General features: G+C 40.9%; 1 protein-coding gene across 2 annotated transcripts in view; it reads right to left on the bottom strand.

Moving 5' to 3' along the window:
• The window catches only part of LOC116747281 (cytochrome b-245 heavy chain), a 36,441-nt gene extending 24,156 nt beyond the window's left edge, over positions 1–12,285 (bottom strand). Inside the window, exons 1-3 of one of the 2 annotated variants that reach the window (XM_032619061.1) lie at positions 12,150–12,285; positions 9,900–9,995; positions 8,166–8,276 (exon numbers count right to left, since the gene is read on the bottom strand). In XM_032619061.1, coding sequence (XP_032474952.1) covers positions 8,166–8,276; positions 9,900–9,995; positions 12,150–12,194 — 252 coding nt within the window. In that variant the 5' untranslated portion in view covers positions 12,195–12,285. The remainder of the gene's footprint in view (positions 1–8,165; positions 8,277–9,899; positions 9,996–12,149) is intronic. The other variant, XM_032619062.1, reaches the window with a different exon arrangement.
• Positions 12,286–13,754: the final 1,469 nt, after the last annotated feature.

Below are 13,754 nucleotides of genomic sequence, written 5' to 3'. Positions count from 1 at the left end.
AATTTCAATATACGGGTGTTAAATATTTGGCTTATTTATTTATTTGGCTTATTTATTTTTAATAAAATGTTCTGGTTTTATAGAAAAAATAGAATTGCATAGAAAATTGTGCTTACTCCACTACCTCTGAGTTAGCTACATCTAGGGAGGGCAGGCTGTTTGGATCATGAAAGCAGGTTCCTGGAACTGCAGAAATACCAGTAAGGAAGACACTGAAGACTTCAGAGAAAGGAAAAAACATTTAGGCTTTATTGAGTGACTTCTGTGAGCCAGGCAGTTTACCCACAATCATTGCCTCATTTAATGTAACCAGATAAGTATTACTGTCCTTATTTTACAGATAACAAAACTAAAGCTAACTCTCACATTGGCTGGGATCCAAGACGATTTGTCTTCAAGGTTCATTCCCTTTTCCATGAAACCAAATGTAAAGATATAGTCACTATTATTCTACATGTCTAAAAACCAAGACAAGAAGTTAAGTGAAAGTACTCTATCTGGAAAGTGAGGTTAGAGGGAGTAAGTTTGGGAAGGGAAGGAAACCAATAAAGGGTGTATTAGCACATCAACGACCACTAACGTATCTTATCAGCGGGCTCTCCGATCAGGGAACTCTGGGAGACTGTGTAGGATACGCCCCCAGAGGTTTGTTACCTGAGGGGTTAGGAAACTTGGGTAGTCTCTACCAACTCCTATCCATCATTGGCTGAGGGCTCTTCCCAGGGCATCAACTCCCTGGCATTTCCGGCTTGTCCCAGGAGAGGGCTGAAAGAAAATCCTCAGGCAGAGAAGGACCTGAGCTGGCAGAAGACAGCTGCCCCATGTACTGGAACTGACAGTGCAGAGGGAATACGGGTGGAACCCTACCAGCAGCAGCTACAACAAATTGTTCACCGGTGACTCAGGCTCTCAAAATAAGGGTTTCCTGGTTGAAATCATTTCTTTTACACTTCTGTTGGTGAAGAATTGACTGTCCTGTTTTCTTTTACAGCCTCATTGTCTTTTGTGTTTATTTCAAGCGCCGTACATTGTTTTACTCCTTTGTAGTTTTTACAGTTTTAAGGAAATATATTTTTCCTGTTTCCTGATTGCTAGGTTCCTCCACAGCTTCGTAGAGTCCTTCTGGTAGGCAGAATTGTAAGATGTTCCTCAATGACCTTATATAATCTCCTCCCCTTGAGTGTGGGTGAGACCTGACCTATAACTATGATAGGATGACACTCCTGTGATTTTGTTACATTATATGGAAAAAGGGATTTTGCAGAGGTAATTAAAATCCCAAATTGACCTTAAGAGACAGATTACCTGGGTGGGCCTGACCCAATCACACGAGCCCTTTAAATCTGAGTCTAAAAGTCAGAAATCTTAGGTGCAAGAAGTATTTGATACGCTGCTGCTGGCTTGAAGATGGAAGGGGCCACATGGCAAGGAATACACCTCGGATCTGAGAGCAGCCCCAGAGGAACTGTCAGCAAGACACAGGGACCTTAGTCCTGCAGCTGCCAGGGACTGAATTTTGCCAACAAGAAAGAGCTTGGAAGATTTTACCCAGAGTTTGCATATGAGCATTCAGCCCAGTTGACGCCTTGATGTCAGCTTTGTGACACCCTGAGTAACAGGATGCTGGACTTCTGCGCAGCTGTGAACTAGTAAACGGGAGTTGTTTTAAGCCTAAGTTTGTGGAAGTTTGTTACACAGAAATAGATCATTTAATACAGTCCTCATTGGAGTGATAGACGCAATTGGAGTCCCAAGAATGAGAGAATGGGAATTAGTAGGGTCAGAAAGCAATTTGCCATCAGATATATCTGTGCTGGACCCCAGCCCTACCACCTAGCTGTGTGACATTGAACAATATGCTCAGTTTCCAGCTTTCTCACCTATATATTTATCATAATTATTCCCTCGTAGGTCTGTTTCATAGATTCATTGAGAGGTATTTAATAAACACTCGCGCTTTTTTGGGTATCATTATTTAACTTTTCAGCTAGTATGGCACGGCTCCCCAGCTAGAGGGTAAGCATCCTGGGTGCAGAGCAATATATCATGTATTTTGAACAATCCTTACATAACTATTTGGTTAAACGACATGTTCACTGTCCTAGAACCCAAGACGATTATTCTAAACCTATAGAGATGTATTTACCCACATATCTATACATGCCAAACGATTTTTTCTTTTCTACTTCCAGACAAATTCTTTTGAAACTTTTGGAGGAAAAGATACTTGCTCCTGCACGCTGAATTTGAAGAAAAGGAATGTAGTTTTCTCATGGTCTCTACACTGTCTCCATAGTTCTACCCTTATCATCATCAACATGGATCGTCAAAAATATGAAACAATAGATTTCAATGTCTCTTATCAGCTTGAGCAACAAACTGTTAGAGAAAAGTTAACTGAGTGCCAGGAAAATGGAGAGATGTGCTTGGGAAACACAAGGTCCATTCAGTAATGGTCTGATCTTAATAGGTGGTTCCAAAAAAATGCTATTTAGTATGAAATACATACATTTTATTAGAAGAAAAAACGGAGACTCTTAGTCACTAATGAGCTAGTAGAACTAACTAAGGTCCTACCAGGGCACCAATCCCTCGTTTTTCCAAGCCACCCTCTATAGTGTGGTCAGGAACGGCAAACACATCCAAAGAGAAGCCGTAAGCCATGATTATACGGGGCTTCCAGATATGATTTCCTCATCATTTCCTGACAAGGGGGCAAGATGGCTGGTTGGTGGGGTAGAAAGGGAGGGCTCTGCTGCCTGTGACTGCCCAGGGCTTTTTTCTCCCTCCCTACCACGCAGAAACCATTTTTATGCTTTTGAGTCACTTGTGAATTACCGCCAGCCACCTACTAATTACCCAAGCTGCCATCATGCACAACAGCTTCCTCACCGAACAACTGCTCTTCTTTTTGCCATCGACTTCTAAAGGGAAGTTCCTCTGTTACTCTCAACTAGAGCCTTGCCCAATCTCAATAAGCTAACATTCAAGTGCAAGGGAGATTATTGAGTTATCTCGGCAGCTTGCTATGCTCGATTCAAACTGTGAGAGCAAAAAAATTCAAAACATTGAGAAATGGAACAAAGAAGTGCATATTTAATGGGGCAAAACATTAGCTTCTGTAACATGAGTGTTATGGAAACTTTAAAGTTCTATTTTATGTACACCTGGGCTCGCCACAGGTGCCATGAATGAATCTGAATTAGCTATTTATATGCAGTTTGAGAGAAATTGCAAAAGCCAGCCTTGAATCTACAGAACTCAGGCAAAGAAACTAACAGTAATGTTGAAACCTGGTGGCAGTAGAATATGTGATAAATATGAAGAACACCACTGGATTTGTACAGCACTGCCTATAATTTTGAAATTACATGTTTATCTTCTATCTCTTCCATAAAGCTCTAAGCTCCCTGAGCTCATGGCTCATCCATGTCTTACTCTCTACTCACTCTACATCCACTGTGCTTAGCATATAGTTGGCACTCAACACATATTTGTTAACTGACAACTCATTAGTTGACAGGCTTAGTCCATTAACCCACTTTTAGAATATCATTCATATTCATTCTTACACTTGCATTATCTCACCTGCTTTTTAGCTAAAAACAACAACAAAAAGAAAAACAACAACTATGAGACAGGAAGTCCAAGAGCCTTGCCCTGGACCACATGGTCAGATATAGAGCTATATCGAGGGCCTCTGACTCCCAGGCTATATAAGGTTAGAGAAAAGAGCTCACTCTCTTGCCTTCCTGTTTCTTTCTGATCTTCAGACTAGAACTTCCAACCAAGTTGAGGTTATTAAGGCTTCTTTGGGGACTTCTGTATGCTGAGTCCCACCATTCCCCATTTCCCTCGACAGAGCAGGCTCAGAGTCTTTACCCCTAGTTTTCCTGGGTGGGCCAACCCTGTGGTTTTCTTTCTTTCTCCAGTTCTGTGACTGTTAAGTTTGCATAAAGGCCTACTAATAAATCCTTGAAGTTACAACACCCCTGTCACTTCTAGCCTAGGTTATTCAGCCTGCCCAAATATTCATATATACATGATGGCCTTTCTAAGACCATAGGACCACCACAAGAGAGTTTTTTTTGTTTTTTGTTTTTGCGGCACGCGGGCCTCTCACTGTTGTGGCCTCTCCCGTTGTGGAGCACAGGCTCTGGATGCACAGGCTCAGTGGCCATGGCTCACGGGCCCAGCCACAAGAGAGTTTTGAGTTTAGGTGGCATGCGGGAAAGTGAACAGGCTCTGGAGGCACAAGCACCTGGGTTGGAATCCCAACACTCTCAATGAATTTCATCCGCACCTCACTAGCCTGACATGCAGATTTCACGAGGTGAGGTCTAGGAAGACTCAGTAAGTGGCCGGTGTTATAATTTCCAGCATTGGTCACAGCATGTGTACTCATTTTAATCGCAATCAGAATAGAAGGTTCTTTGCCCAGTTAACATTTCAGATTGGGAAATCTGGAGGAGGGACACACCCCATCTGTAAAAGAATCTTACTTGCTGCTAATTTTTAAAAATATTTTCTTTGACATACAGGTCTCTCTGGTTAGAGAGTTGAGTGTCTCTGCAATTTGAAGAGCTGCCTCATTTCACCCCTGTCTTTAGAGACCCTCATGAGGATCTTCCCTCCTTTTAGGCCACAGGAAGCCTAAAAGTGGCCATTACAACATGTGCCACTCATGGGGCATGGCCACGCAACGGCATCGCAATTTGGGCCTGTGGGGTAACAAGGATTTCTTAACAGGCTGTCCTGGCGAAAACACTGCCTGTTTCTCAGGGTTTACTTCCTCTAAATAGAAAGTATTTGAACAGGGGGTGGGGGGAGAATAAAAAAGCTACAGTCCCCGAACTTCATTTAGCAAATGTTCATTGGGCACCTGCGATACACCAGATGTTGTACTTTACGGGTGGCTCATCAATAAAACTTTGCAATTACCCTATGATCCAGCAATCCCACTCCTGGGCATATATCCGGACAAAACTCTAATTCAAAAAGATACATGCACCCCAATGTTCATAGCAGCAATATTCACAAGAGACAAGACATGGAAACGACCTAAATGTCCATCAACAGGTGAATGGATAAAGAAGATGTGGTACATATATACAGTGGAATACTACTCAGCCATGAAGAAGAAGGAAATCATGCCATTTCCAGCAACATGGATGGACCTAGAGATGATCATACTAAGTGAAGTAAGTCAGAAATAAAGACAAATACCATAGGATATAACTTATATGTGGAATCTGAAATATGACACAGCTGAACCTATCTACGAAGCACAAACAGACTCACAGAGAGAACAGAGAGAACAGACCTGTGGTTGCCAAGGGGGAGCGGTGTGGGGGAGTTTGGGGTTAGTAGATGCAAACTATTACATATAGAATGGATGAACAACAAGGTCCTACTGTATAGCACAGGAAACTATATTCAATGTCCTGTGATAAACTGTAATGGAAAAGAATATAAAAAGAATGCATATATATGAATAACTGAGTCAATTTGGTGTACAGCATAAATTAACACAACATTGTAAATCAACTATACTTCAATTTAAAAAAAAGAAAACTTTTCAATCAAATGGAATTCTACCTCTGTGGTTTCTTAGGTTAAAAAGATGATTTTGGAAATCCTTGTAATCAATGTCTACTGTTAGTTGTAGCCTGCTAACCCTATATTAGTAAATCAAGTATTGTATAGTTCTCAAAGAAAAAGAATCTCCTTAGGATCAATGTGAATTTAGTAAGACTAGAGAAAATGAGGCAGAGCTCAAGGCAAGTTTTGTTATTGGCAGTTTAGATCACTTTCCTTCACCTACTTAGTCTTCGATTACCAATTAAGTATTAACACCTCAGCTATACATTTAAGGTCCTAGTTTACCAGCAAAGCTCCAGCCTGACCTCAGACACCTGCCCTTTAAAATCCCTACACTCCCATAAAAGTAGATTGTTTGCTTCTCTCCACTATAAATGACCTCTACTTAATAGCTAATTTTTTTTTAAAGCTAGTTAATATAAAAAGAACATCTTATTAAAAGGAAAAAGAGAGGCTACTAGTCACTAATGGGCAGTGGAATGGGTCCCACCAGGGTATCAGTCCCTAACTTTGGAAGAGCTGCCCTCTATGGTGTGGTCAGGAATGGCAAACATATCCAAAGAGAAGCCACAAGTCATGATCACACAGGACTTTCAAGGATATGATTTCCTCACCATTCCCTGTGCTTTTGCCCATACCGTTTTCTCCATGTAGGATGTCTTTCTCTCTCCTTTATATCTCGTACAGGCTTATTTTATCCTTATATGCCCATATCTGATGCCACCTTCTCTAAGAAGCCTTTTTCCATCCCCTGCGCCACCTGATATAATTTCCCCCTCCTTTGATGGATTCCCTGTAGCTCCTTATTTGTAACATTTTGTGGGACCCATCATATTTTGCTTTGTATCATATTAATGTGAGTACATGTGCAGATTCCAAGTTCCTCTTTTCTCATCTTTGTATAACAATATCAATAAGAAATCCGTATACCATTTTATAGATTACAAAAGCTCTTCCTACATAATCATTTTTTTCTTCTAGCATAGTATATTAGGGGCTCTCTGGATTGTTGAAGTGAGGGTGAAAGAGCCCGGGCATTTAGAAAGCTCTGAACTCCTCAATTCCATGGACATAACACCTGTCACATTCATTACATAGTGACTCATAGCTCATTGGTCCCATCTTCTTTGGATATTATCCACAAAAGAGATTTTCTCTGACTTAAAAGTTTTGAGAAACATGGCACTGTGAGATTAATTCCCAAATTTCACGTCAGTCTCATAAATCTCTGTTTATATACACATACATATATGTCATATGATGTACGTCTGTGTGTGTACATGCATATGTACTTTATTGCTATTGTTGAGGTATATGTTGATTGGTTGTTGTTTACTTTTTGTTTGTTTGTTTTTAATGTCTGTTCCAGGTTAAATGGCTGTCCCAGGGAGCTCCACCAACAAATAATATAAAAATAAACTAGAGGGGCTTCCCTGGTGGCGCAGTGGTTGAGAGTCCGCCTGCCGATGCAGGGGACGCGGGTTCGTGCCCCGGTCTGGGAGGATCCCACATGCCGCGGAGCGGCTGGGCCCGTGAGCCATGGCCGCTGAGCCTGCGCGTCCGGAGTCTGTCCTCCGCAACGGGAGAGGCCACAACAGTGAGAGGCCCGCGTAACGCATAAAAAAAAAAAAAAAAAAAAAAAAAAAAAAAAAAAAAAAAAAAAATAAACTAGAGAATCAAGCATTGCTTGGCTTGTGAATATTGTACACAGGTTGGAATCCTCACAAACTCTTGGTTTGCTTTTCCTATTGATACAGCCACTATGGAGAACAGTATGGAGCTTCCTCAAAAAAACTACAAATAGAACTACCATATGACCCAGCAATCCCACTACTGGGCATATACCCTGAGAAAACCATAATTCAAAAAGAGTCATGTACCACAGTGTTCATTGCAGCTCTATTTACAATAGCCAGGACATGGAAGCAACCTACGTGTCCATCATCGGATGAATGGATAAAGAAGATGTGGCACATATATACAATGCAATATTACTCAGCCATAAAAAGGAACGAAATGGAGTTATTTGTAGTGAGGTGGTTGGACCTAGAGTCTGTCATACAGAGTGAAGTAAATCAGAAAGAGAAAAACAAATACCATATGCTAACACTTATATATGGAATCTAAAAAAAAAAAAAAGTCATGGAGAACCTAGGGACAAGACGGGAATAAAGATGCAGACCTACTAGAGAATGGACTTGAGGACACGGGAGGGGGAAGGGTAAGCTGGGACGAAGTGAGAGAGTGGCATTAACAAATATACAGTACCAAATGTAAAATAGATAGCTAGTGGGAAGCAGCCGCATAGCACAGGGAGATCAGCTCAGTGTTTTGTGACCGCCTAGAGGGGTGGGATAGGGAGGGTGGGAGGGAGGGAGATGCAAGAGGGAAGAGATATGGGAACATATGTATAACTGATTCACTTTGTTATAAAGCAGAAACTAACACACCATTGCAAAGCAATTATACTCCAATAAAGATGTTTAAAAAAAGGGGGGGGCGCATTGAGCTTGATGGCCTTCGAAATTCTGAGGAACTCAAACTTTGTAAATGTTGGTTCTTACCGCACTGGAACCCCTGAGGAAAGACAGTAGATTTCGACAGACTGGCAGCAGAATCAGCATGCAGTTGAAATTCAGGCAGGCTGCAGGGGCCCTGGCCAGTGCCAGCGCTGACTGGAAAAGGCAGGATAAGAAGCAGGGTGACTCTTGTGCGCCCAGGACACTGCCCGCCCCACTTGCCTATACCCACTCCCCCAGGCTTCCCAGCATGAGGCCCACACTCAAGAGATATCAAGTTATAGGGGCTTCCCTGGTGGCGCAGTGGTTGAGAGCCCGCCTGCCGATGCAGGGGACATGGGTTCGTGCCCCGGTCCGGGAAGATCCCACATGTCGCGGAGCGGCTGGGCCCGTGAGCCATGGCCGCTGAGCCTGCGCTCCGCAACGGGAGAGGCCACAACAGTGAGAGGCCCACGTACCAAAAAAAAAAAAAAAAAAAAAAAAAAAAAAAAAAAAAAAAAGAGATATCAAGTTATCTGGGAAGGAAGGTCCTTTAGAGCCAGGGCTCTTCTTCATCATAAATGAATAAAATGTTGGGGTGGGGATCAAGGGCCAGATTAAAATAAATATTATGAATATTTTCAAACATAAAGAGAATTTGAAATAATTTCACAATGAATACCTGTTGATTCATCTCCAAGATTCTACCTTTTACATTTTACAATGGTTGCTTTAGCACATGTCTATTCACCTCTCCATCCATCTACCCATCCCTCTATCCATCCATCAATGCATCTTATTTTTGATGTATTTCCAAGTAAGTTGCAGATATTGGTTTACTTCCTCCTAAATATTTAAGCATGCATATCATTAACTAGAGTTCAGTATAGAAATTAGGTCTTTGTAAAGAAGACTTTCTTAGCACATAGACTAACCTCAACAGTAACTAAGTTCGTATGGTATAATTGTTCTTTGTAATGCCTAAAGAAGTTGCATATTTTGGAGGAGGAAAATGCAAAGGGAAATCATCCTTTTCAGCATCAACCTGAATAAGTTAACAACAATTATAATAGTGTAGTGGAATTATATGTTATAATTATTTATGCATATGATGTATAATACATATTATAATTAGTATTATTAAGTAATGGTTTCAGTATGATGTAACAAATGATATCCTCTGGGGGCAGCCGTAATTGTACTTATTTTCTTATTTTCATTTATGAAGAAGAAGAGCCCTGTCAGTTCAAGGAAACTGAGAATGTTATTGGACCCAAGAAAAGTCAGGGGCCTTTGCTCTGCCAGTCGAGTCAAAGAATGTGATCTTTGGGCAAGTTCCTCAAAGCCTCCATATGTAGGGAGAGGCTTATTTCCTGAAGAGTATTTCATAACATGTCATTAGGAGCAGGGCTTTTCATGCACAAAAGTTAATAGGAATCGGATGATTTAGAGAATATAGGAAGTCCCACTTGTGCCACCTGTGTCACCCCTGGATCGATCTTTCCAACCTGGCCATCCATTCCGGAGTCAGTATTAGATTTCTCCTCCAAGCTAAACAGTAGCACAGTAGTTCTTGGGAGGGGAAGGATGCTGCCGGGACCCTCTGCCACACTTCTGTCTGTCCCACACTGGAAGGCCTAAAGACTCTTGCCCAGGGGGTTGCAATGGAGGGAGTGAGGCCGATGGTGCTCTTTGGGTTGGTCAGAATACTTCGTTAAAATGTTAAAAAGAATAGGAACAAGAATCTCTGATTAGACATGGGAGCCAGTCAATACTGAGGGAGATGGAACTTATACTTACCCCAAGAAGTTTTCGAGTGTAGAAGAACTTATCTGGAATATCATAAACCCGGTAGTACCAGACAAAGAGGAAGACGTTCATCCCCAGCCATACCAGCTGCACAAACAGAAGTGGTTGCGTGAAGTTGTCATGTTTCAACAGGTAGATTTCACAGCAGTTTAGAGTCAGACCAGGGTCAGGACTTCCCCAAGTACAGCCTTTGATTAAGGTGGTTACAAAGCCAGCTCCTTCCTGCAAGAGTATCACTACACTTCTCTGTAAGTAACCTTTCCTCCCTGTGTTGTCCCCCGTGATTGTTATACTACTTGGGCCGTATGCCGAGTTATTATCTATCTCCCCTCCTTTCTTTCTCCTCCTTTTAGATTGATAGATGACAGCAGGTGATTCTTCTTACAAAGAGAAGGGAAAGGAATCTGTTCCTATACTGTCCCCTGCACCAGCAGGACTTTGTGTTTGATTCTCACAGGTGGGATTACCTCTCTCCGCCACACAGCATCCCGCCCCAGCTAGTGGAGTTCTCATCAGCTAAAATGACAAGGCTTTAATTCTACTTGATAAGTTTTGCTTCACTTTTTAATTTTTTTTTTTTTTTTTCGGTACGCGGGCCTCTCACTGTCGCGGCCTCTCCCATTGCGGAGCACAGGCTCCGGACGCGCAGGCTCAGCGGCCATGGCTCACGGGCCCAGCCGCTCCGCGGCATGTGGGATCCTCCCGGACCGGGGCACGAACCCGTGTCCCCTAGCATCGGCAGGCAGACTCTCAACCACTGCGCCACCAGGGAAGCCCTGCTTCACTTGTGAAAGAGGGAATATTCAGCATCAATGAGGGAATGAGAGGCATGGGATTTTTTTTTTTTTAAAGGGAGATCCTTCTAGATTGTGACTGCTCATTTCATCCCAAGCACTGACTGCATCAAATGATGACTCTACCCAGTCCTCCACCTTCAGCTCCACAGTAGCAATCTGTTCTTAACTGTGCTTTGAGGCTATTTGATGTCCTTCGATGCTTGAGAATAGTCTTTCTTTATAAAGAAGAAGGTACTAAAACCACTTCTCCATTTCCTAACCTTGTCATTTTTACTTTTGCCTTCCAAGCTGTGGATTCACTTTCAAGTATATGAGTGTATAATTTAGATAGAGGTCACTTCCCTGGGAAAACTGTGGTAAGAGCTAAAAGTGTTTATATTTGAACTTATTTTTTAAAGGAGTAATCTGTTCTTCAAATGGGGATAAGAAATCAACTTAACAGCTTGGAGTCCTCAGAACAATTCTGTATTGCATTAGAGTGTTGATTTGGCTTAATTTTTTTTAAATGACAAAATATTTGTGATTTTTATTTTATCTGTGCCACTCATTTCTCTCTACCTCTACAGCTCAAAGAGTCATATTTACTTCACGATAAATTCTTTCAAAAAATGCATACATAAGTGTTCTTTTTAACATCTGGGTAATACTTTAATTGGCTATTTGGAAAAGCTACTTATAAATTACATTTCTATCTTCCCAATTATCTGTGATTGTTTGCTGAGACCACCATCTTAAAAAAATAGTTGATCTATGTTATGTTAAAAACTAAAGAAATCATCATGTCTGTTCGAAAATTAGCCATATCTTTACTTACAAAAATTGTTTCTCAAGACAGATTATATTGATTTATATACAGCTAAATATAATATATATCATATATACGCTATAAATATGTGTCTAGATAGTTTTTTTTTCAGTTCCCTTCCCTTAAATTTTTAAAAACCTCACAAATAACTAAAGTTTACCTCAGAGAAAAGAAGATACTTTTTTAAAAAAGAAAATTGAGAACTTCAATTATTTTTGGTGTCATTACTGAAATAAAGGCCAATTTCCCATACATGAGCCAGTCTTGCATTTGTTATTTGGAAAACTGTATAAAATTTCAGTTGCCCATTTTTAGGTGTTATAAATACATTAAAAATAGAGAAATTTGCCTCTGAGTAAACAAGGAATGAAATGTCTCCTACTCCCACTGTGAAATGCTGGCGAATTTATTACTCCTAAAAACTCCAGAAATAAACTAGGTGAAGTGAGACCCCAGATACATTCTTTCCATTAATAAGTTTGGAAGAATGGACTCACTCTGCTTACAGATGGATGCATGTTCACATAATAAATCAGTTTCAACACAATTTCTCAAACAAAAAAGCTTTGCTCTATTTTCATTTCCAAGAGAACCCAAACAAGTCAGAGAATTTGTAATTTCATTCTCATTGGTACTTACAATGACAAAGATGGAGAGGCCCTCATTCACAAACAAGTTCCCCATGGTGGCAGAGGTTCAGTGCCTCGAGTGTGCCTTTCTTCTCTGCTATGCTCTTCCTCCCATGAGGAAATGAAAACAGCAGCCTTGGGGCAATCTGTTTCCTTTTCTATTATCAGAAATTAGCTAATCATTGGTCAACTGAAAAGCTTGTCTCCATAACAAATTTAAATCTTTAACCACAAAAAAATGACAGAAAAAATGTCTACCATGATCCAATCACAACTAAACATAGTGGGAAATGAAACTAATTTCTACAACTGAGAGGCAAATAACAGTACAATTCATGGTGTTTTACACTGTGAATTAATCTTTGGACTGATCAGTTATCAAGTGTCAATTTTTAAAAAGTCACCCAACTAGCCATGACTTTGGGCTAGGTAAAAAACATTAAATAGATGTGGTATCTTCTGATAGACCGGAGCAGCATTTGCAGAGTCTTGTTGAGAAAAATTATAACAGGTGTGATCGCTGATATTTATAGAATGCTTACTTTGTGCCAATTTTCTAAGATATGTATGTGTGCATGTAAATACATGTGTATGTACATATATACACACACATATGTATATATGAGTTGATACATATCTTATGTGTGTGTCTACACACAAAGACACCCATACACACACATACATAAATTCAGTATATAAATAAATTAATTCGATACTAACAATTCAACACTATAAAGTAGTTTCTATTATTAGGATTACATTTACAGATGAGGAAACTGAGACCCAGAGCCGTTAAGTTACTTGGCCAAGGTCATGCAGTTGGGATTTAAAACCCAAGCAATTTGGCTATACTTTTAGCCACGATACCAGAAAAAAAAGCCTGACAGTGGCAACCACATCCCAGATCACTCCTAATACAACCATGGGAAAAGAAAACATAACAAATAGACCAAAACGTTTGAATGACTGTAGTATTCCCAGGCGGACGTGACATTTTTCTAGGCAAGGTAGGTAAACAGGGTCAGAACAAAGGTATGTCAGGTGTGGTAGATGCCAAAGGCAGATTTAGCGGCTTTTTTTCTCTGACTCCCATCCAGTCTTCAGGACATGAAAGAGACAGAAGGGTAGGATGGTAACCCCTGATTGCATCAGGGTGGTTGTACAACAGCTAGAGTGAATAGAGAGGTAAAAGAAGAAACTGGAGGAGCGAAAGGGAACAAGAGAAGAAAAAAGAGGAGAGGCCTGAACTCTTTGGGTTATTGTCTATGAAGCACTTGAGACAACCTGCAGAATTATGACCGTGAGTATAATAATATTGTTTTTCACTTTTTAATATTTAAGGAAAGGTACTCCACTGTGACTTTCTGCGTGGCTCTTGAATCACAGGTAACCCACGTAAAAGACAGTCGGTTCCCTGGTTCAGTTACACACAGAGATGAATTCAAAGACACACAGTTAGACCATCAAGTTATATGCCGGTTATTTGCCTCTCTGCTCTGGGATTTATTCCTCAGCCTTTACTCGCTCTGTTCTGTTTCAGATGAGGAACAGAGGATGGAGGATGAGGGACACCCCCCGCTTTCTGCTTCAAGAGGCATCTTGGAAGTGGCTGCCT

Source organism: Phocoena sinus, chromosome X (assembly GCF_008692025.1).
Source record: "Phocoena sinus isolate mPhoSin1 chromosome X, mPhoSin1.pri, whole genome shotgun sequence".
NCBI classification, from domain to species: Eukaryota; Metazoa; Chordata; class Mammalia; order Artiodactyla; family Phocoenidae; genus Phocoena; species Phocoena sinus.
The sequence above is the reverse complement of the archived record's forward strand: the minus strand, read 5'-3'. Positions and strand labels throughout refer to the sequence as shown.